Genomic DNA, 22261 nt, shown 5'->3' on the forward strand with positions numbered 1-22261 from the left:
TTTCAGTCATGACATTAGTTCACTTTATTGCTGAAAGAAAATATGTTCATAGACCATTTACTAATCCACCCTTCTATGTGGAACCAGTACACCCTCATATTCCTGAGTGCTACACTTCATACATTAGAGAAAACCAAGTCCTTTTTTACATGTTGTAGCCTATCTGCCATTTCTGAAAAACAAACAATGAATGAATGGAGTGACAGCTCCCACATGGCTTTTGTTGATACATTTTGGTTCACTTGAAATTTTGCTGTGTGAAACCAAACTGAACCAATGGATAAACGCAACAACTCATCCACTGATTCGGACCAAAACAAACAAACTTTCGTTCAGAGGAGCTGAATCTCCTGAGCTACATGTTAACATGAAGATATGTTACGGTCCACTGACTGTGTGTGTGTGTGTGTTTAGATAAATTTAATCTGACAGGCAAAGAAATCCAGTTCAGACGGCAGCGCCTTCAGAGCTGCGGAATCAACAGTAATGAGCACTGACCTGTGTGTGTGTGTGTGTGTGTGTGTGTGTGTGTGTGTGTGTGCATGCGTGTGTGTCCTTTCAGTCTACAAAGTCAGACAGTTAAAAAGCCAACCGTCTCCCCCTTTTTGTGTCCTCGTATTCGTTGGAGCTGAAACTCTGAGCTTGCTGTGATGTCTTTAGGATGGTTCTCTCTATACCAGAGGAGAAAAATACACATGTTGCTGTTTATTGTCAAGACATTGTTAGGTAAACTACCTACTTACTGTATATCTCCAGCCTTTTATCCTATCATACCAGCAGCTACAGCACTAAACCTACTAATCAGATTCTTTTAAATGTCCCCAGGGTGCAGTCAGAGCTCGGTAAAACTGCTTTCTCCTTTTATGCACCTTGGGCATGAAATAAACTGCAGAATACTGTTACCTTAGAAGCACTTCCATCTTTGAATACCTTTAAAGGTCTTTTACTGCCCTGAAGGAAACATGTTGCTGTTTTATATAACCATGACTTGAGTTAGACTGTGTTATAGATATCGAGGGTATGGCCACTATGTTTCTCTTCTTTAACTCTTTCCCTTGTGTAGCTTTTATGTATTGTTGTTCTGTCATGTGAAATTGTTTTTTTTTAAATGTGAAACTCCTTTATGCTGCCATCTTGACCAGGACTCCCTAGAAGAAGAGATCCTGTATTTCAATGAGACCTTCCTGGTTAAATAAAGGATAAATACATTTTAATACATTTATACCATAATATTTGTTAGTACATCAGTTCATTGTTGATTTGGATCCAAACAAGAAGAAAAATATAGAAAATCAGCAGGCATATGTTTTGACTCTCACAGAGGCAAACTGTCTCTCTTGGTGACAGTTTTTGTCTCCTCCCCCCATGAGATGGTTGAACTCTATGTAGTTGTTTTTACAGGAACACCTGAAAGGAGGAAAAAGGAGGAAACACAACAACAACTTAGTGGTGCGAGAACATCTGCAGGAACAGCAGAACCTCCATACGCCTTCAGTCTGCATTCATTGGCATCGTGTGCATTGTTATATACGTTATGTCCTATAATGTATCACACTGAAAACACTTGTTTGTGATGAATGAGTGACGCCTGGAAACACTGAGCAGATGTTTGTTCTCAGTCTGCTGAATATAAAGCTTCAGTTTCAGGTTTCATATTTGACATTTGAGTTGATATTTGACTTCAACCAGGAAGTCATTTTCCCTCTACTTTGTTTCTGGTTTTTAGAGAAACGATTCATTCACAAGAAAGAGATTTAGTGACTCGTCTGATTCATGCTGTGAGCCCTGCGAGGGTCCAAACCCACTGTTTGGGAACCGTCTACCTTCATCTAAAGTAGCGAGACTTTTTGGTCTAAAAGAGGATTCAAACCAACAACCTCTCCGGAGAATCTGATTGGTTAAACTCACAACATCTCCACTTCTTTTTCCTCCCAACAGATCATTTACTCTCCTCAGCCTGACTCTGAGCTCACAGATCTTCCCCTCCTCCCTGGCCTCCTTTTTCCCTTCCTCCTCCTCCTCCTCATTTATCGCCTGAGCTCTTCAGCCAACCCATCCTCCTCCTCCTCCTCCTCCTCCTCCTCCTCTTCTTCTTCTTCTGTCATTGTCTCTGCAGGACCTCTCTTGTTGGTGTCTGCAGGATGTCTGAGAAGAAGTGTCCGCAGGAGGATGACTGCGCCTCCCTGCTGTCCAGGCTGGGCTCCGACTCCCCGCGGCCTCGGATGAAGTATGGAGGGATGTTCTGCAACGTCGAAGGAGCTTTCGAGAACAAAACCCTGAACTTCGAGTCGTTCAGCCCGCAGACGCAGCGACGACGAGCCAATCGCACTCGGACTGATGACCATGTTGGAGGAGACGCGGCGAGAGGAGGAGGAGGAGGAGGAGGAGGAGGTCAGACGGTGGTGTTTCCCTCCGGACACACCCGGGAAAACTATGGCAAGAGGGAGGTACAAAAGACTTATTTAATGACTTTGAAATGTGTTTGTGTCAGAAACAAACAAAGTTTCAGTTTCTCCTCCCGGCACGCTGATAGATTCACTGATATTTTACTAATTAATGAAATAATATCTTCAGATTTACTGCTGTTACATGAGATCTGAATTGAGACTCATGAACTTATAAAGATAGATATTTCATCAATCAGGATTATTCTTCCATTAATGTTTAAAAATGCTTGAAACCTTTGAGGTCGTGACAGTTTTCTAAAAACTAAAACTGTTGAGAAAACATGAAGATTGTTGTTAGGATATTATTTGTAAAATCCTGTTCTTTTCTTTTCCTCTTACATCACTGAAACAAGAGAATCTGACCTGGAATCAGGTGGAATACTCTCCTGTGATTGGTTGAGCCGGGTGTGGTGTGAAAATGAGACAATAAACTTTCTTTCAGACGGATCGAGTTCACGTTGTGAAACAGCTGATTTCTTAAAACGTCACGTTTGTTTAATCAGAGACGTGACGCTTCGTCGTGTTTACGTGTGACCTGCTTTCTCATCGTCTTCTTCATGTGAGCACGTTGCAGAACAAAGACTTCAGAGGAAGCATCGCCATCATCATCATCATCATCATCATCATCATCATCCTCCTCTGTTTAAAATCTTTTTAATTTACAGAAACATCTAATACGTTTATACAAATAATAAAATAATAATATAAATTGGTTTATACAGCAGAGTCTCACAAATTGCTTAAAATCTTTAAACAAGAGTTTGAAGATGTGATTTAAAGAAGTGATTCTCTACTTTTCTTTTACTCAAAGTAATATAAAGTGTCTGTTTTTACTTTTACTCCATATAATATTACTAAATATTTGTACTTTTCTGCTGCATTTATCTGACAGCTGCAGGTTCAGAAACAACCCAACATACATCAGTAATAATAGTCCAATAATATACATCCCATACATGTAATACTATGACTATATTAGCTGATGACACTTGTGTTCTTTTACTTTTCCACAGTGGTTGAAGAAGTACTCACATCCTTTACTGCAGTCAAAGTACCAATATGGCAACGTAAAAATACTCCATCACAAGTAAAAGTCCTGCATGAAAAATCCTACAACAGTAAAAGTACATAAGTATTATGAGCTTGATGTAGTTAAAGTATTGCAGTAAAAGTACATAAGTATTATGAGCTTGATGTAGTTAAAGTATTGCAGTAAAAGTACATAAGTATTATGAGCTTGATGTAGTTAAAGTATTGCAGTAAAAGTACATAAGTATTATGAGCTTGATGTAGTTAAAGTATTGCAGTAAAAGTACATAAGTATTATGAGCTTGATGTAGTTAAAGTATTGCAGTAAAAGTAGTGGTTTGGTCCCTCTGACTGATATATTATTATATATGACATCATTAGATTATTAATAGTGAAGCATCAGTGTTAGAGCAGCATGTTACTGTTGTAGCTGCTGGAGGTGGAGCTAGTTTACACTACTTTATATACAGTTAGCTAGTTTAGTCCAGTGGTTCCCAACCTAGGGGTCGGGCCCCTCCAAAGGGTCAGCAGATAAATCTGAGGGGTGGTGAGATGATTAATGGGAGAGGAAAGAAGAAAAAACAAAGTTCTGATACACAAATCTGTTTCCAGTTTTTGGACTTTTTCTCTAATCTTTGATTTTTGCTGAAATATTGGATCATTTGAACATTTATTTAAATGAAAGCATGTGAGAAGTTTAGAGGGAAAAATCACTATTTGGTGGAGCTGTTAACAACTCATAGACATGTGAAATGTGACCCCGACTACACACTGCTTTTTGTAAGACGTCAAAAGACAAAAAGGTTGGAAACCACTGGTTTGATCTTTAACAATGTGTTGTATTTTAAAAGCTTGTTATATTATCCATTGTGTCAAATCTTCATCTGAAAAGTAACTAAAGCTGTCAAATAAATGTAGTGGAGTAGAAAGTACAATATTTCCCTCTGAAATGTAGAAAGTAGCATCACATGGAAATACTCAAGTAAAGTACAAGTACCTCAGTATTGTACTTAAGTACTCTCCATCACTGCTTTTCCAGGACTGTAACTTGTTCTGAAGTATTTTTATGTCACTTTTATGAATCTCAGTTTTTCTTCTGAAACATGAAGTTTAAACAAGAAATAAATGAATAAATAAACTAAATCTTCATCATCATCCTCAGCAGCGCTCTGCTCTTGGACCCTCACAGCCAATCAGCGCCCAGCACACCAAATACATCCGGGGATCTTCTTTCAAAATAAGAGACCACAGCACGTGCAGTATAATTTAATGGAGTTTCAGTCTGAATCTGTGTGATGAAACATGATACTTTGATTCACAGTAATCTCCGTGAACTGATTGAAAGTGTATTGATTGATCAGTATTTCACCGATAATTAGAAACAAATAAAAAAAAATTCTGCAAAATAAAACTGAAGTTCGCGTAAGACGCTTTATTTTGAAGCCTCACACCGGAAGCTGTGTGCGTGTTGTCGGCGGCGTGTCGTCAGAGCAGACGGGAGCAACAATAGCAGCCTGTCTGTGTGTGCGGATCAATCAGCCGATCACAGATCGATCAGAGCCGATCAGCTGCAGCAGCATGTCGTTCCAGCCCAAGAAGAGCAGCGCGAGACCCGCGGTAGGTTCAACCGAGCAGAGCCGAGCCGGGATAACGGGGCTGAGCCGGGATGAACGGGGCCGAGCCGGGATAACCGGGCCGGGAGGCAGGATGCTGCAGCTCCACCTGTCAATCACCGGAGGCTGACCGGCTCAGTTCGGCTCAGTTCGGCTCAGTTCGGCTCGGCTCGGTTTGGTTTCAGAGATGCGAACTGGAGTGAAGCTGCAGAGATTTTTTTAATGCAATGATGATTTATTAATAAAAACATAAAGAGATTTAACAGCCTCTAACAGAAATACTGAAAAAAAAAAAAAAGATTTACAGCCGAGATCAAATATCATAAATATGACTTCTGCATCAATCAATCAACCAATCATCCGTTGATGGGTCACGCTGGCACCAGACTGTAAGGAAACCCAGACATCCTCCACCGTGGCAACGCCCTCCTGCTCCTCCTGGAGGATCCGTTCAGTCAATCAATAAAACTTTATTAGTACAGCATCTTTCATACAGGTCAGTGCTTCAGGTGACTGACGAGCTGATAATAAGACAGAACAGATGCAGACAGGAAATCACGAGAGAAAATAAACACATGGAAACGTAAAAAAATCAAATAGATTTAATAATAATAATAATAATGAGGGGAGATAAAAGTTAGATAAAAACAGACAAATAAGATCAGTAAGAGGGAAAAAATAATAAAAAGGAAATAATTTCTATAAATCATTGTGAATCAAAGTCAAGCTGAAAAAGGTTTTAAAGACATCGACACTTCTGCTGCTCTCGGATCCTCGTCAGACTGTCATCCAGCATCTTGGAGCATCAAAGCTAAAAGTTGCCTCACAAAAGTTTCAGTCCGGCTGACGCAGTTCATAAACCGTCAGCACATGCAGGAGCACCAACAGCTTTACAAACAAGTAAAAGAATTTTAAAATCAATACGAAAACCGGTGTAAGGAGTTTTGAACATTGTATTAATCATATATAGGATCAATAATTGCTGATGATTAACAGTCAAACAGCTGTTGTGGTGAATTTTTCTCCTCAGTCTGCTCTGATCTTCCAGATTAAAGGTTTAAACTCTGAATTTAAATCAGCAGAAACTGATTTAAAGAGGTGACGAAAACAGAAGAAAAGACGTGATGATGAAAATAAGGACATTTCAAATCTGCGGCGGAGTTATAATCTGGATTAACGTCGATCGTTTCACCCGTGAACAGGCGTCAGATTAATGTTCATAAAACATCATCAGTGTGTCTAACAAGAAAAGTCCCAAAATAAAAGGATCATTATCACAAATGTGTGTTGACGTTACAAAATGAAAATAAAGCTGTGAAAGTTACAATCTGCTGCTATTATGACTTCCTGCTGTTACCCAAAATGCTCTCTGTCTGCTTCCAGGGCGACCGGCTGATCATCAAAGGAGGAAAGATCGTCAATGACGACCAGTCGTTCTACGCCGACGTCTACGTCGAGGATGGAACCATCAAGTAGTCATGTTTATATTCATATTTCATTATTTTCATATTTATCTTATATTTACATTATTTTCATTTTTGTCAATTTTAGGAAAATATTTTCTGATCAATGTTAGTGATTGAAATTGTGATAATTCACTAAAAGTGAAACTTAAGGCGTTAATGAAATGATGCAGTTTGTTGTTTCGCCTGTTTTCCATAAAAAAGATGAAGCAGTTTTGTCTCAGTTGTCAGTTTATGAAAAACTGCTGCTAAATAATATTGTCATATCTCATTAGAGGAAACAAATCGTTTGATTTTCTGGGAATCGGAGCACAGCTCTGTCTCGCCCTGCTGTGGCCTCGCTGTCATGGAGAGTCTCAGCGCCTGCTAGCGTCTCACAAGCTAGTAACACAAACTCAAACACAGATTCTGTTCTTAGGGAGACTCTGTAACATCTGTCCAGGGAATACAGATGAAAAATATTCTCTGGACTAACTCTGGCGCATTTACAGCATTTACAGTGTTTATTAATGTGCACTGTCCCTGTTAAATAAACCAACAAATACATAAAAATAAAGTAATAAATAAACATTATTGCCATTTCAGAATTCAAGTTCATTACAGATTCACAAAGCTGAAGAACTGAAGTGTTTTGGATGAGAGTTGAAACATCTTCAACAATCTGAAACAAATCTAGTTGCATTTTTTTTCCCACAAAAACATCTTTGGTCGAATGTAAAAGTTATGAATCAGACGGTTTCACAGAATGAACATGAATTCCCTCCAGCTGAGAACATTTACTGCTGACAGAGAAATCAACAGCAGCAGGTGAATAATGTCAGAATCCATCATTCAGTCAGCGGTCACCTGACCTGCAGGTGACATCATCAACCTTCCTGCTGTGTGTCTTGAACAGACAGATCGGTGAGAACCTGATCGTCCCCGCTGGCGTGAAGACGGTGGATGCGTACGGTCAGCTGGTCATCCCTGGAGGAATCGACGCCAACACCAACCTGCATGCTCCGCAGAAAGGCCTGAACCCCGCCGACGACTTCTACCAGGGAACCAGAGCCGCTCTGGCCGGAGGAACCACCATGATCAGTCAGATTATTACCAATAAACTGTCAATACCGATCAATCGGGAACAGACCAGGGAAGCACAGTGATAATAATGAAACTGATGTTTGTGTTCACAGTCGACCACGTGTTGGCGGAGCCTGGAATCAGTTTACTGTCAGCGTTTGAGCAGTGGAGGGACGCGGCGGATCAGAGGGCGTGCTGCGATTTCTCTCTACACCTGGACATCACTCGCTGGCACGACGGACTGTACGAAGAGCTGGAGACTCTCATCAAAGACAGAGGTGGTTTACACCTGGACACCTGGACACAACACGTCAATACACGTCAACACAGACACGTCAACACAAAGACACGTCAACACAGACACGTCAACACAGAGACACGTCAACACAGACACGTCAACACAGACACGTCAACACAGACACGTCAACACAAAGACACGTCAACACAGAGACACGTCAACACAAAGACACGTCAACACAGACACGTCAACACAGAGACACGTCAACACAAAGACACGTCAACACAGACACGTCAACACAGACACGTCAACACAGACACGTCAACACAGACACGTCAACACAAAGACACGTCAACACAGACACGTCAACACAAAGACATGTCAACACAAAGACACGTCAACACAGACACGTCAACACAGACACGTCAACACAAAGACACGTCAACACAAAGACACGTCAACACAGACACGTCAACACAAAGACACGTCAACACAAAGACACGTCAACACAGACACGTCAACACAAAGACACGTCAACACAAAGACACGTCAACACAGACACGTCAACACAAAGACACGTCAACACAAAGACACGTCAACACAGACACGTCAACACAAAGACACGTCAACACAAAGACACGTCAACACAGACACGTCAACACAAAGACACGTCAACACAAAGACACGTCAACACAGACACGTCAACACAAAGACACGTCAACACAAAGACACGTCAACACAAAGACACGTCAACACACAAACACATCAACACAGACACGTCAACACAGAGACACGTCAACACAAAGACACTAGTTGTGGGGGAAAAATTGATTCACATAAGAATTGCGATTCTTATCTTCTTTGATTCTAAATCGATTCACAATTTCCAAAAATCGATTTTTAAAAGCGTTTTTTCCATCTTAAGTATAGTTTAAATTTTCTCAGTAGCAATTTTAGCGGTGTGGCTACTGGTGAGTCAGTTGCTGCTAATGTTAGGTCTCTGAGTCGGTGGCCTATTGAAAATAAAGCAGCAAGAAATTCAGCCGGTTTCATCTTCACTGAAGGCAAGCGTCTGGATTTTGGATTTTACAATATGCCGGGGAAGAAGGAGTTTGGTGTGCAAGGTTTGCAAAACCAAAGTCAAGTACTTCGGGAACACACCAAATACCCGGGCTCACATCATACACCATCACCCAGAATTGAAAGAAGTGGAACAAGGGCCAACAGCCAACCAACGCACACTGCACCACTGGACCAAACTCCCAGCCTTGAGTGAACAGGCAGAAAAATAAACTAGATCCATCACCTGTTTCACTTCAAAAGACCTGCACCCCTAGTAGTCGACAAAGAAAGGTTCATATACATGATCCAGACAACTGAGCCAAAGTATGACATACCATAACGTCATTTTTTTACTGAGAAAGTGGTACCTCAGCTTTACCAAGAGACAAAGGTAAAAGTCAGGGAAGCCTGGACTGAAGCCACCAGAATAGCTCTTACCTGTGATGCATGGACAACCCAGTCATTCGTCACGTTCACCGAGTGGCAGCTCGAGTCTCATGTTTTACAAACTAAGGTGACGCATGAAAGCCACACAGCCATGAATGCAATGTTTCACTCCGTCGCAGATGAATGGAAGCTAACAGTTGCAGATTTGGTGATTGTTAGAGGTAATGCTGCGAACATGTTTGCTGCTGTGCAGCTGGAAAACTTAACATACGTGTTTTGCAGATATAATCATTCTTGCCGCTCAGCAAGCTCTGAAGCTAAATTCGGTGTCACGGCTGCTTGGAAGGATTGGGCGAATCACTTGATCCCTCCACTGCTGCACCATCGTTAAGTCATGCCCTGCAGGTGAAACAGAAGCTTCTGCAGTTGTTGCCACACAAGCTGAAAATCGTTGTCGCTACAAGATGGAATAGTGCTTTCGAAATGGTTGAAAGATTTCTAGAGCAGCAGTCTGCCATTTGTGCTGCTCTCCAGGTGAGAAAATATGGAGGTTCAAGCAACATCTGCACACAGCGAAATGAATGTCTCCAATGCTGAAGAAATAGCTAAAGCACTCAAGCCAATGAAATACACAACCAACATCATGTCACAGGACTCTAAACTGTCAATGATCGCTCCATTGCATGTTCAGCTGCTTCACGACACAGAAGCAGGCTTTGCTGGTGTTGACACACCAATTGTCTGGGAAATCAAAGCGGCGATCCACAAAGATTCAGCAAAGAGATACACAAGAGTGCAGAAGAGCATTCTTCACACAGCCTCTACACTCGATCCAAGGTTTAACACACTGCCTTTCCTTCCTAAAGAAGAACAGCTGGACATCTATGCTAAAGTGATTGCAGAGGCTGCAGCACTTGAGGTAATTAGCCTACTCTTTAATAATAGATGTTTTATAACAGTATACTGTCCATTTGTATGTTTAACTAATAACACAGATACAGTATAACACATATCATAATGTTACAAAATGTCAAAATGTTCTATTTTATCTTAGGGTAAGGGCACCTTGCTTATAAAATAAAACATAATTAATATGACTGTTGATTCTTTCTGCAGAAAGAGGTGAGGCCAGTTAAGGCTGAGGACAATCCTGAGGAGCCAGAATCAGGCCAAGAAGAAGGTCCTGCCTCTAAAAGAAGAACATCTGCACTGGCTAATCTGCTGGGCAGGACATTTACTGAGCTCAGAGGTGTCCCTAAATCTGCCAACACCAGAGCTGAGGAGGAGCTGAAGATATCTGGAGGAAGCTCCACTATCTCTCACAAGACCCCCGTCACTGGCGGATGTCCCATGAGACAGCTTTCCCTCTACTGGCCAAATTAGCTAAATGCTACCTGTGCTACCTAGTGAGAGCGCAGAGAGAGGATTCTCCACTGCTGGGGGATATAGTGCCAGCACAGTGGAGCAATCTTACTCCAGAACATATAGATCAGCTTTTTTTTCTACAAAGAACCTGGATATTGCAGTAATTCTACACACCAAGTCAAAACTGTGTCAAGCATTATTGTTCAATTTGTTGAAAAATCACACAAAATACCAGTTTTACAGTGTTATTTTTGAAATCGGCAAGTTTCTGAGAACTAAAAATGCAGCTAGCCTTGGCCTGCCAATTTTATTTATGTGACAGCATTTTTATTTTTTGTGTGACAGACCTTGTTATTCTTGAAAACACTGAGAATTGAAAAATACTAAAAAGTTTGTGAATAAATGTTACCTTTTGTCTCAAGTCTGCCTTTGTGTGTTTGCAATCAGTTGATATAACTTTTTCAAATATAAAAACTACATAATCTTCTACACACTTTACTATGCTTTCATGCCATCATTTGCCACGCTGCCTTTCTTAGCGCACAGCGGACTGAGGTAGATCCTGAAATTAGCATCACTGCACAATGAATAAAGAATCCATTTTGAGTGGAATCGTGAGATTCAGAAAGATTCAACCTCTAGTCCATACATGACATCGCAAAGACAAATACACGTCAACGTGAAGACACATCAAGGTCGACACGTGTTTGTCAAAGATACATCAACACAATCACAAAGTACTTTAAATGCATCAGTGTTTGAAAGCTGCTGTACAGGTGAACTTTAACTGTAGCACTGCTGTGTATTAATTACAGTATTTGTGTTTCAGGTGTGAACTCCTTCCTGTTTTTCATGGCCTACAAAGACAGATACCAGAGCTCCGACTCTCAGGTGGAACCACTGTTATTATTATATTATCATTATTTCTGTTGTTGTTGTTATTGTTGTTGCTGAGATGTTTTCATGGTTTCAGCTCTACGAGGCGTTCGGGGTCCTCCGGGACCTCGGAGCCATCGCCCAGGTCCACGCTGAGAACGGTGACATCATTGATGAGGTGATACAGCCTGACCAATTACACAGACATTTTATTTATGCAGGAAAATCTCTTTCAAAACACATAAAAACAATGTTTAATTAATAAGCTGAAGATTATTTTTAATTGGAATTTTTACACTGCATTTGAACTGGTTTAAACCGGATTGTGTTTCAGGAACAAAAGAAGCTTCTCAGTCACGGCATCACAGGACCTGAAGGACACGTTCTGTCTCACCCTGAAGAGGTAAATACAGCTAAGAAACACCTTGTGACACAAAAACTTAGAGTATATACATATAAACGTCCACCAGGTGGCATTAGTGGCAGCCGGTAGATGTGTACTTCTGATGATGTACGTGTGTTGTCATGTTGTATCTCAGGTAGAGACAGAGGCGGTGTATCGAGCCATCACCATCGCCAAACAGGCCAACTGCCCGATCTACATTACCAAGGTGATGAGCAAATCTGCTGCTGATGTCATCGCCAAAGCCAGGAAGAAAGGTGACATCATCCCCTTAATCCAGATTAGAAGAGATTTCAGTTTAGACTGTGTTGTTTTTATGATTCAGTCTGTGAGAATGTAGATTTGGAAATAAAAATCTCTCCACGACTCCACTCAGAGAGTCTAAGAAGGTTGGATACTCCCACACAGAAGTGACCCTCTGATTCTCTGGGTACAATGTCAACATAGAGGCCCTTTGAGTATCCCCACACTTACCTGGTGCTTTAAACCACAACCTCGGAACAGAAGAGAGGATGCAGCTGTGACCAGTTGTTACTGCTCCACCTACCGCACCAACTCCACCTTCTATCCCACCAGAGAGGTGATGCTTCAGCTCTCCAGAACTAGGTTTTGCATCTTGGACCGTCATTTTTAGGGTCTCCCTAATATGTGTGAGGTAGTTCTGTCACAAAGTTGCCATTTCATAAAGGTTTTGGACTCACTCTCACACCTCTTCATAACATTCAGTGAATGAGCGACCTCTAGCAGATGGAGCGCAAAAAAACATCCAGATATACTACGAGTGATGTTGCAGTGCTGAGTGTGTGTGTGGCGGACTGGATGGAGCGGAGGGACAGAGCAGAACTCTGGAGGGGAGAGCCGGGGGCCGAGCCGGAGCTTCTGGAGGAATAACACCGGATTCTGCTCTGATCCAGAGCTGTTTATCTATCGGTTAACAGCTCTCTTTGTCTCTCTTCATCCATGTTGACCGCCGACTGGAGGGGAAACGGAAATGTCAAGGACGTCAATGTCGAATTTGACCAATGAAAATAGGGTTAGGTGCGTGAAACTTTACAAAAATAGAGCCAGGGCGAGCGGTTTTTGAAACAAGCAACACGTTGCTCAGTCTGTTCACTGTGCACAGAGCAAGTTAAGCACACCAATAAGTAAAAAGCCAAAAAAAAAAAAAGAAGAAAAACGTACTTTAAAAGCGTTAATTGAAGACATCAATAAGACATGAGTAGGTAAGATAATAAAACATTAATAATAAAAGATAATACAAGCAATAAAAATAACAAAATAAAAGACTGACTGGAGTATTTACAATAAAGTTATAGCAACTTCCTCTGTCATGGCAAAACATCAAATGTCTGTCTCGCTCACACCTGTGTCATCAAAATCATGCAAGTTTTGGGCCCACTCACTTGAATTTCAATTAGTAAATTGAAAAGTCTTGATGTGTTTGTGTGTAAAACAAATTAATTTCCAAATTTTCATCAAGTCTATTTTTAGAAAAGTAAAGACTTTTAACCCACATGGCCTGGTCAAAGTGTGATTGACATGTGTACTGTCAGGTGTGTAGAGACAATAAGTAACTGCAGCTGGACACAGAAAAATACTCATATATTTGAATGGAGAGCATGAGCGTGAGTGTGAGAATAAAGGAAAAACTGCTGTACAGAGCTGCAAATTTTAGTTTTGATGGTATTTTTCTACAGCACTTTATCACTAAACTGTCACCCTCACTCCATTTTTTCCCTTCCCCTAATACGTCATCCTCACTACTGAATTATAAATATAAGACCTATAATTATTGTAGAATAAATGATAATAACAACAAACTTCATTCAAAGTTTGTAGATAATGTACTCTATGTATATAGGCCTTTCTGCTGTGAGCTGCATTCAACCCCCACACCAGTGGCGGCTGGTTACTCAAAAAATTGAGTAGGACAGGAGGAAAACCAACATACCGCATCAAGTTATATCATTGTCCCACCTGATGAAATTGGAGGGGTGGGGGGCAATTTTATAATGCAATAAAACAATTTGCTTTTAAAAACTAAAACCCCTGAGTGGTGTTAAGTATAATAAATAAATGAGGTACTACATAAAAGCCAGACTAAACAGATGGGTCTCTAGTCTATGTTTAAAAATATCTATTCTTTCAGCTTCCTCAGATCCTCTGCAGCTGTTCCAGCAGCTCGGAGCGTGACGGCTGGAAGCAGCATCATTGAAGGTTTTTGTTCTGCTTTGTGGAAGAGCTAAAAGAGAAGAACTGGAGTTATGTGAGGGGCCTTCCTGGATCATAAATCAGGCGCATTTCTCAGAGGTAGTCTGGTGAGAGGACACGTAGTGCCTTATAAACTAATAAAAAAAAAATCAGTACGGAAACTAACAGGTAACCAGTGTAAAGACTTTAAAATAGACGCAATGTGTGCTCTCCTTCTGGTCAGCACTTGTGCAACAGAATTCTGGATAAGATGACCCGATCAGGAGCTGTTGCCCCCAGCAACACAGCTCCCAGGGTCACTGGGGTATTCAGACTCCTCCACTACGTAATGGTGGATGTGCTCAGACAAGTACTGTAGGTTACACATCTGTGTGTTTATGTCTTCAGGTATGGTGGTGTATGGGGAGCCAATCACAGCCAGTCTGGCCACTGATGGCTCTCACTATTGGTCCAAAGACTGGGCCACAGCTGCTGCCTTCGTCATGAGCCCACCCCTCAACCCTGACCCTTCAACTCCACAGTACCTGACCTCTATGTTAGCATGGTGAGTATGACTCCACCTCTGTTACCATGGTGAGTATGATTCTATTTGTACCAGGTGACCCTGACAGGTGTGTTGTGTGTTTTTCTTCCAGTGGAGACCTCCAGGTGACGTCCAGCGCCCAGGCCAGCTTCTCCACGGCTCAGAAAGCCGTCGGTAAAGATGACTTCACTCTGATCCCAGAGGGAACTAACGGGATCGAGGAGAGGATGTCGGTGGTCTGGGACAGAGCTGTGGTGAGATAATCTGACCTTTGACCTTTAAGAGGTATCAGAATCTGTTTAAGGAGAGAAAAAGCCCCTAAAATATTTAGAATATACTTAGTTTCTGCATGTCAACTTTGTATTGAAAACCAAAAAATGGCAGGACATGCATCACAAAACATCTTCCATCATCCTGAACAGGAATCCCTCTTCTGTTGATCCTCCTAAAAGCTTTTTCTTTATCTGAGTTGGGGCTCTAAGGATATATGCTGTCTAAACAAGTATTAGAGAACAGGATGAATTTTACATGTGAGACTTGGCTTATGTCACCTTACATCTATCTTTAATTTTCTTTGCAGTCTACAGGGAAGATGGATGAAAATGAGTTTGTTGCAGTAACAAGCACCAATGCTGCAAAACTCTTCAACATTTACCCTCGCAAAGGTATCACATCAGTCATCAGAGTTACACTGTGGAGATAAAGACAAAGTTACTGACCGTCATGTAATAACACACAAGAAGATGACATGTGGACTTTGATCCTTTTTTGATCAGATGAAACCGTAACTAAAGTGTAACTTTATGTAAAAATGCTTTAATCGAATGAATGAATATGAAGTTGAGAATTCTGTCATAGTCATGCAAAGAACCTGCCGCAGTGATATTTTGTTTAAAACTAGAAAAAGTAGAAGTCAGTAGAACTCAGTAGAACTGTGCTTGTGTGTTCAGGACGGATTGCTGTTGGTTCTGATGCTGATATCGTCGTCTGGAACCCAAAAGAGACTCGAACTGTTTCTGGAGAAACTCACAACCTGGTAACGAGGGCGCGGGCTGCATCAATCATCATCATCAATAATCAGCATTCATCATCAATCATCACCATCACTGATGATCATTGATCACCTCCTCCTGTCCTGTCTCTGTGCAGACAGTGGAGCTGAACATCCTCGAGGGTTTAGAATTTCGTGGCGTGGCATCGGTGGTGATCAGTGGCGGTCGAGTCGTTCTGGAGGACGGAAAACTCAACGTGACGGAAGGTTCAGGACGCTTCGTCCCCCGGAAGGCTTTCCCCGATGCTGTCTACAGGAGGATCAGAGCTCGCAGCAAGGTAACCTACCACCCACCTGTTAACCAGGTAACCTATCAACAACTTGTCAGCCAGGTAACCTACCAACCACCTGTTAACCAGGTAACGTACCAACATCCTGTCAACCAGGTAATCCACCAAACATACAATACTGTGCAAAAAAGTAAAGTGAGAAAGCTTTTAAAAATAATGCCATGAATAGTTTTTATTGATCAGTTAACTTGATCCAAAGTTGAGTAAACAGCAGAAACCTAAAGTAAATCAATATTTGCTGTGAGCAGCTTTGCCTTTAAAACAGCAGCAATTCTCCTCGGTTCACCTGCACACAGTGTTTCAAGGACTTGGCAGGTCGGTTGTTCCTGCATCTTGGAGAAGTTGCCACAGTTCTTCTGTGGATTTCGGCGTCTCAGCTGCTTCTGTCTCTTCATGTTAATCCCAGACTGACTCCATGATGTTGAGATCAGAGACCATCTGTTGCAGGACTCCTTGTTCTTCTTGTTGCTGAAGATAGTTCTTTATGACTCTGGCTGGATGTTTGGGCTCATTGTCATGCTACAGATGATCAGACGCCTCCCTGATGCTGTTGCACTTTGGAGAAGAATTTAAACATCCAGGTGCCTAAAACTTTTGCACAGTACTGTATGTTAAACAAATAACCTTCTGGTTTAACACATGACCACCCAGTCAACATGGTTGACAAGCTGGTTGTCTACCAGGGGATCAATAACCATTGAGGTAACTGACAGGTTAATAATAGTGTACTGGAGGCCAATCAGTTAACTAATTTATCAGCCTGTCAGCAACCTGAGATTGTTTTTGTTTTTTTTATTGCTCTGCTCAGATGGCCGAGGCTCGTGGTGTCCCCCGTGGTAACTACGATGGTCCGGTTCATGATGTCATCAGTATGACTAAATCGGTCCCATCCACTCCAACCACCAGGGGGACCCCCTGTCCCAAAACCCAAACCGGCCCCCGAAACCTCCACCAATCAGGATTCACCCTGGCAGGTAGTGTGCAGACATGAAGGACACACATTCATCTGCAGTATTCCAATAATCTGATCAATACACTGATCATTTTTTCTTCTTCTTCTCTGCAGGAGCTCAGATTGACGACCACATACCGCGACGCTCTGCTCAGAGGATTGTGGCGCCGCCTGGTGGACGATCCAACATTACATCCTTATCTTAAAACAACAGCAAGAATTAAACTGTTACTCTGAGCATGTACAACTCAGAGTACCAGTACTTCAACAAATACTGAACCCTACAACAACCTTACAGTTAGTACTTGATCTTAATGTGACAGTACTTCAGCTAGTACTAAATCCTACAACAATGGCACTACCATCTTGCAACTAGAACAAAAACATTTCAACAATGGTAATACCACTCAACAGCAAATGGTGGTACTATAACTAGTTTAAAAACGTACAACTACTTCACTAGTACTCAGTCCTGCAAACACCCAACTTCTTCCAAACCTACAACTTGTGATATATCCTCCAACAATTTACTTCTACAAGTATTAAACCCTAAAACAACCCTCCAACTAATACTAAAATCTACAACGATACTTTAATTAGTACAAAATTCTGCAAACGTGGTACTATCACTTTACAAATACTAGTAGGACCTACACACAATTCACAGTAATAAACCTTCTAACTGGTTCAAAATCCTTTTTTGTACTTTTTTGTATTCCAACTAGTAATGAATGTTACAACAATGATACTACAACCTTACAGGTCCTACACTCTACGACTACTCGTTAATTAATTAATTAACCCTGTTACAGTGGTACGACAGCTACTACTAAACCCTAAAACTATTACTAAATGCTAGAATATTGGTACTTCAACCAGTATTAATATAGTATAAACTAGTATAAACTGTACAAATACCCAACAACCGCCTCTAAACTTAAAACTAGTGCTAAATCTTCAAACAATTGTACTTCTTCTTAGGAGTAAACCTTCAAGAACAACCTTTCCACCTAGTACTGAATCCTGAAACAATGGTATTACAACCCTACAAATACTACTAAACCCTACAACAACTGTACTTCAAATAGTACTAAATGTTACAACAATGGTACTACAACCCTTCAGCATGTACTACAACCTGTGACGAGTACTAGACTCTACAACAGCGGTACTCAACCAGTACTGAATAATACAACACTGGTATTTGAAACCAGTTCTTTGAAGTACTCTACCCCTTCACATGTGTACTAAAGATTTCATCTCATCTTAAAACATATCATCAGTTTTCACTTCACCATGTTCTCGTTCTCTCTCAGCTCCCTCTGACAGAGGGAGTAGTAGTAGTAGTAGTAGTAGTAGTAGTAGTAGTGGCAATAGTAGATACAGTACATCACTTAACATAACATAGCATATAACTGACTGGTTGTTTGTTCCCAGATGTTTTTTATAAACAGCTGGCTCCATCAAAATACTTCTTCCATTTTTACAGTGAACTCATCCTGCTCATGTTGGTCATTGTAAATTAAATTCATGTAACTCCACAGTAGTCATTATTCAAACAGTAACACTTAAGTAACATTTTGTGTCTTTTTTCACAATATAGTGCATTTTACTGAAGGACTTTGATAATGTACTAGCATATTATTCCAGTTCCATGTCACTCCTCTATCTGTTCCTTAAAGAATCAGTCTGTGGTAGAGTAATGTGAGTGGTGTTCATCCTGATGAGTGTTCCTATTGGTCAGATTTAATCTGGACTGACTGAGTCGGACTGCAGGTCTGGTCCTGTCAGCATGAGCTCAATCTTTTTGTCTCAGAATGAAAAAAACAGATTTTAACTTTCAGACTAAAACCATGAGAATTTCTGTGAACATAAAAACATCAACTAACCTCATATGGTGCTATAAATCCAGTGGTAGCCTCCAGGTAGCAATCCCTTCATCCCTATTCCCAGATTATCTAAAGCAATATCTGACTCGCCCACCAGATTATCTAAAATTATATCTCCGCTTCCTTGATTATATGAAATAATATCTGACTTCGCCCCTAGATGATCTAAAGTAATATAAATAATATTAGACTCCGCCTCCCAGATTATCTAAACTAATACTTGACTCCGCCTGCCAGATTATCTAACATATTATCAGACTCCACCCCTCTCACGCCCCCCTACTGTGACCTCTGATGACCTATGATGATTTTTAACTGTATTTGATTTGTAAAGACTTCATTTGATACCATGATCATTTTGTATTTTTTACAGTTTTTGTATCCTGGCAGTGTTAGCATCAGCGATCGTAGTACTCAGACACAGTTCAGCCACCAAGACACCCACTGCAGCCATGTTCGTGCCAAGCTGTTGCCACAGCAACATGTGGTTAAGAGTCCATCATATAATCGTTGTGGTGGAGAACATCTGCCATCATGCCGTCCTTAATAAACCTTGCAGATTCAGCTCCAACGTGACATCATTGTTAAAGACAACATGACATCATTGATAAAGACAACATGACATCATTGATAAGGACAACATGACATCATTGATGAAGACAACATGACATCATTGATGAAGACAACATTGCGGCTGTGTCTCTGCTGGCTGAGCTGTTTCTCAGAGCATTTGTCTGTAGCAGTCTGTTGTTTTTCTGTCCTCACAGATGCACTGAAGCAAAAAACGGAGGACATGAACTCTTTATATAAAAAAATGTGCCGAAATGGAGGTGGGTATATGAAGAGGGGTTACCGTGGCGACGGTGCATCTGTTGGTGTTGTTCCCGTAGTGAATGTAAACCTTCTTCCTGTTGTGATGAGAGCTGCATGAGTAAATTAAACTGTGAAGAGAAACTCTGAGTGAGGCGTCACTTTTTATACGACACACACACTGACCTGAGATCAGATGTTTCCATAAAATCACACATACGGTATTTACACCACATGACCTGCAGATGTCACTGTGCTTCTTCAGAGTCGTCAAACATTACAGGTTTATTTCTTCACAGGGATCTTAATCGAACACCGTCATGTCAATGTGTGCATGTAAAGAGATGTTAGTGTGTGTTTGTGTCTTCAGTGGTGGAGAGTAACTAAATACATTTACTCTACCAGTTTTGAGGTACTTGTACTTTACTTGAGTATTTCCATGTGATGCTACTTTCTACATTTCAGAGGGAAATATTGTACTTTCTACTCCACTACATTTATCTGACAGCTTTAGTTACTTTTCAGATGAAGATTTGACACAATGGATAATATAACAAGCTTTTAAAATACAACACATTGTTAAAGATGAAACCGGTGGTTTCCAACCTTTTTGGCTTTTGACGTCTTACAACAATCTACCTACTTTTACTGTAGTAGGTAGATTTTTCATGCAGAACTTTTACTTGTAATGGAGAATTTTTACATTGATGTATTGGTACTTTTACTTAATTAAAGGATCTGAGTACTTCTTCCATCTCTGTTGTGCCATCATGATGTGAAGCATCAAATCATCTGTAAGAACATGAAGGATGTTGGAGAAGACAGATTATTCTCATTCTTTAGTTTTGGTTGAACTACACAAACAGTTTGATTTCATTGTGTTTTCACTTCAATAAACTGCTGATCACAAACATTTATCAGGAGGTCAGCTGTCAGGGAGTAATGAGGCCAAACACACACACACACACACACACACACTTGCTTGGTCAACATATTTGATAGATAATTTGCATAAAAACAATCAGAGTGAACATGCTTCAGTGAGGAAAAAGAAAATGTTTCATCTTTTCATCATAAACAAACTGATGAACGTTTCTTTTGTTTCTTTAATTTAATTCCAGTTTTCATTCCATTAAACTGTTTGATTGAATTAAGATGAAGAAACAGAAACACAGAAAACTGCTGTGATTGTTGTGTTCTCGCTGCTACAAACTAAAAGTCCTGCTTATCATCAGATATGAAAATAAGAGCTGGGACAGTCTGAAAAGTGAACCTGCAACACGTGTGTTGTGATGTCACACAGATGCTAGTAATGTGATCTTCTGTGGATCATGTTAATGCAACAGAAACCACATCTGGAGGTGGTCTGGTCTAGGGTTGGGCAATATATCAATATTATATCAATATCATGATATCAGAATAGATATTGTCTTAGATTTTGGATGTCATAATATCATGATGTGGCATAAATGTTGTATTTTTCTTGTTTTAAAGGCTGCATTACAGACTGTTCGAGCTGCCTTTACCCACTTAGTCATTATATCCACATTACTAATGATTGTTTATAAAAAGTCTCATTGTGTAAATCTTCTGTGAAAGCACCAATAATCATCCTCACAATATTGTTGCAATATTGATATTGAGGTTACATGTGTGTGTGTGTTTTCTTTTTATCAAGCCAGCTCTGTTTTGTACATAAATTCAACATAACAAGCTACCCGAAGTTAACTACTGGTAGTCGCCATCACCTCACTTTATACTGAAGTATTGCAAGATGTTTGTTAACATGGAGGGTATTGAACACACCAGCACACAGCTGGAATACTTTACTACAGTGTCAGAGATTTAACTAGTGATGTTTTACTGCCACCCAACCTTCCTGTGAATGCACAATTATTATGCTGATACCATAAAGCTGGCGTAATATTCAGTTTCTTGTAATACTATGGGTTAGCAGAAAATGTAAAGACTTTTGGTGTTTTTAATTGCTTACTCTTGGCATTTGAACAGGGCAATGACAGGGCCGGCTTTAAGGAACTGCATGACAGTGGAGGAATTTGACTTTCTACTGGAACGGGTGGCACCAATCATTACTGAGGAAGACACCAGGTTTCAGAAGGCCATCAGTGTGAGGGAACAGTTGTCTGTGACACTATGATTTTTGGCCACAGGTGCTTATCCCATGGGAGAAATAAACACTCCTGTTATATGCAGGTCAACACCTCCCTCCTTCCTTGACTTTCACTCCCTCCCTCACTCACTCACAGTTCACATGGTAAAGTTGACCCAGTGGTTCTGAATGGTCTGTAAGACCGTAGTGGAGATCAAGTTTCTACCCTGACTCCTCACATTCACATAGATCTCCAGCAAGCCTCAGATGTTGGTCTCTGAACACACACACACACTCAGCTCACAGTGAAATGGTGAATCTCATCACATTTCTATGTTTTTACTTTTGAAGGTGAAACTTTTCAATCCCTGGGTTCCAGTACTGCATCAGCAGCACAACAGTCTCCCAAATTGTCCTCTCAACATGTGAAGCTCTCTATGAAGTGATGAAAGAGGACTACCTGAAGTTAAAACACTAGAA

At 40.8% G+C, this 22261-nt stretch overlaps 2 protein-coding genes across 6 annotated transcripts in view; both read left to right on the plus strand.

Annotated features, from left to right (window-relative positions):
* LOC122971137 (microfibril-associated glycoprotein 4-like) overlaps window positions 1-22261 on the plus strand; it is a 750976-nt gene that overhangs the window by 648401 nt on the left and 80314 nt on the right. The window lies entirely within an intron of this gene.
* dpysl4 (dihydropyrimidinase like 4) lies at window positions 2066-19815 on the plus strand. Of its 5 annotated transcripts, XR_006399407.1 has the most exons (16): window positions 2066-2447; window positions 6473-6561; window positions 7448-7632; window positions 7728-7892; window positions 11496-11557; window positions 11640-11720; window positions 11877-11945; window positions 12082-12202; window positions 14544-14700; window positions 14792-14933; window positions 15260-15344; window positions 15630-15715; window positions 15829-16008; window positions 16829-16994; window positions 17087-17269; window positions 19235-19815. XR_006399407.1 is itself a non-coding variant. In XM_044337633.1 (15 exons), the coding sequence occupies exons 1-15, from the start codon at window positions 2142-2144 to the stop codon at window positions 17176-17178; spliced, it is 1986 nt and encodes a 661-aa protein (XP_044193568.1). In that variant the 5' UTR covers window positions 2066-2141; the 3' UTR covers window positions 17179-19815. The 5 variants fall into 5 exon arrangements, 4 of the variants coding, with proteins under 4 accessions (XP_044193568.1, XP_044193569.1, XP_044193570.1 ...); XM_044337633.1 differs by having other exon boundaries at window positions 17087-19815; XM_044337634.1 differs by lacking the exon at window positions 2066-2447 and adding an exon at window positions 4546-5093 and having other exon boundaries at window positions 17087-19815.

This window comes from Thunnus albacares, chromosome 20, assembly GCF_914725855.1.
Source record: "Thunnus albacares chromosome 20, fThuAlb1.1, whole genome shotgun sequence".
Taxonomy (NCBI): domain Eukaryota; kingdom Metazoa; phylum Chordata; class Actinopteri; order Scombriformes; family Scombridae; genus Thunnus; species Thunnus albacares.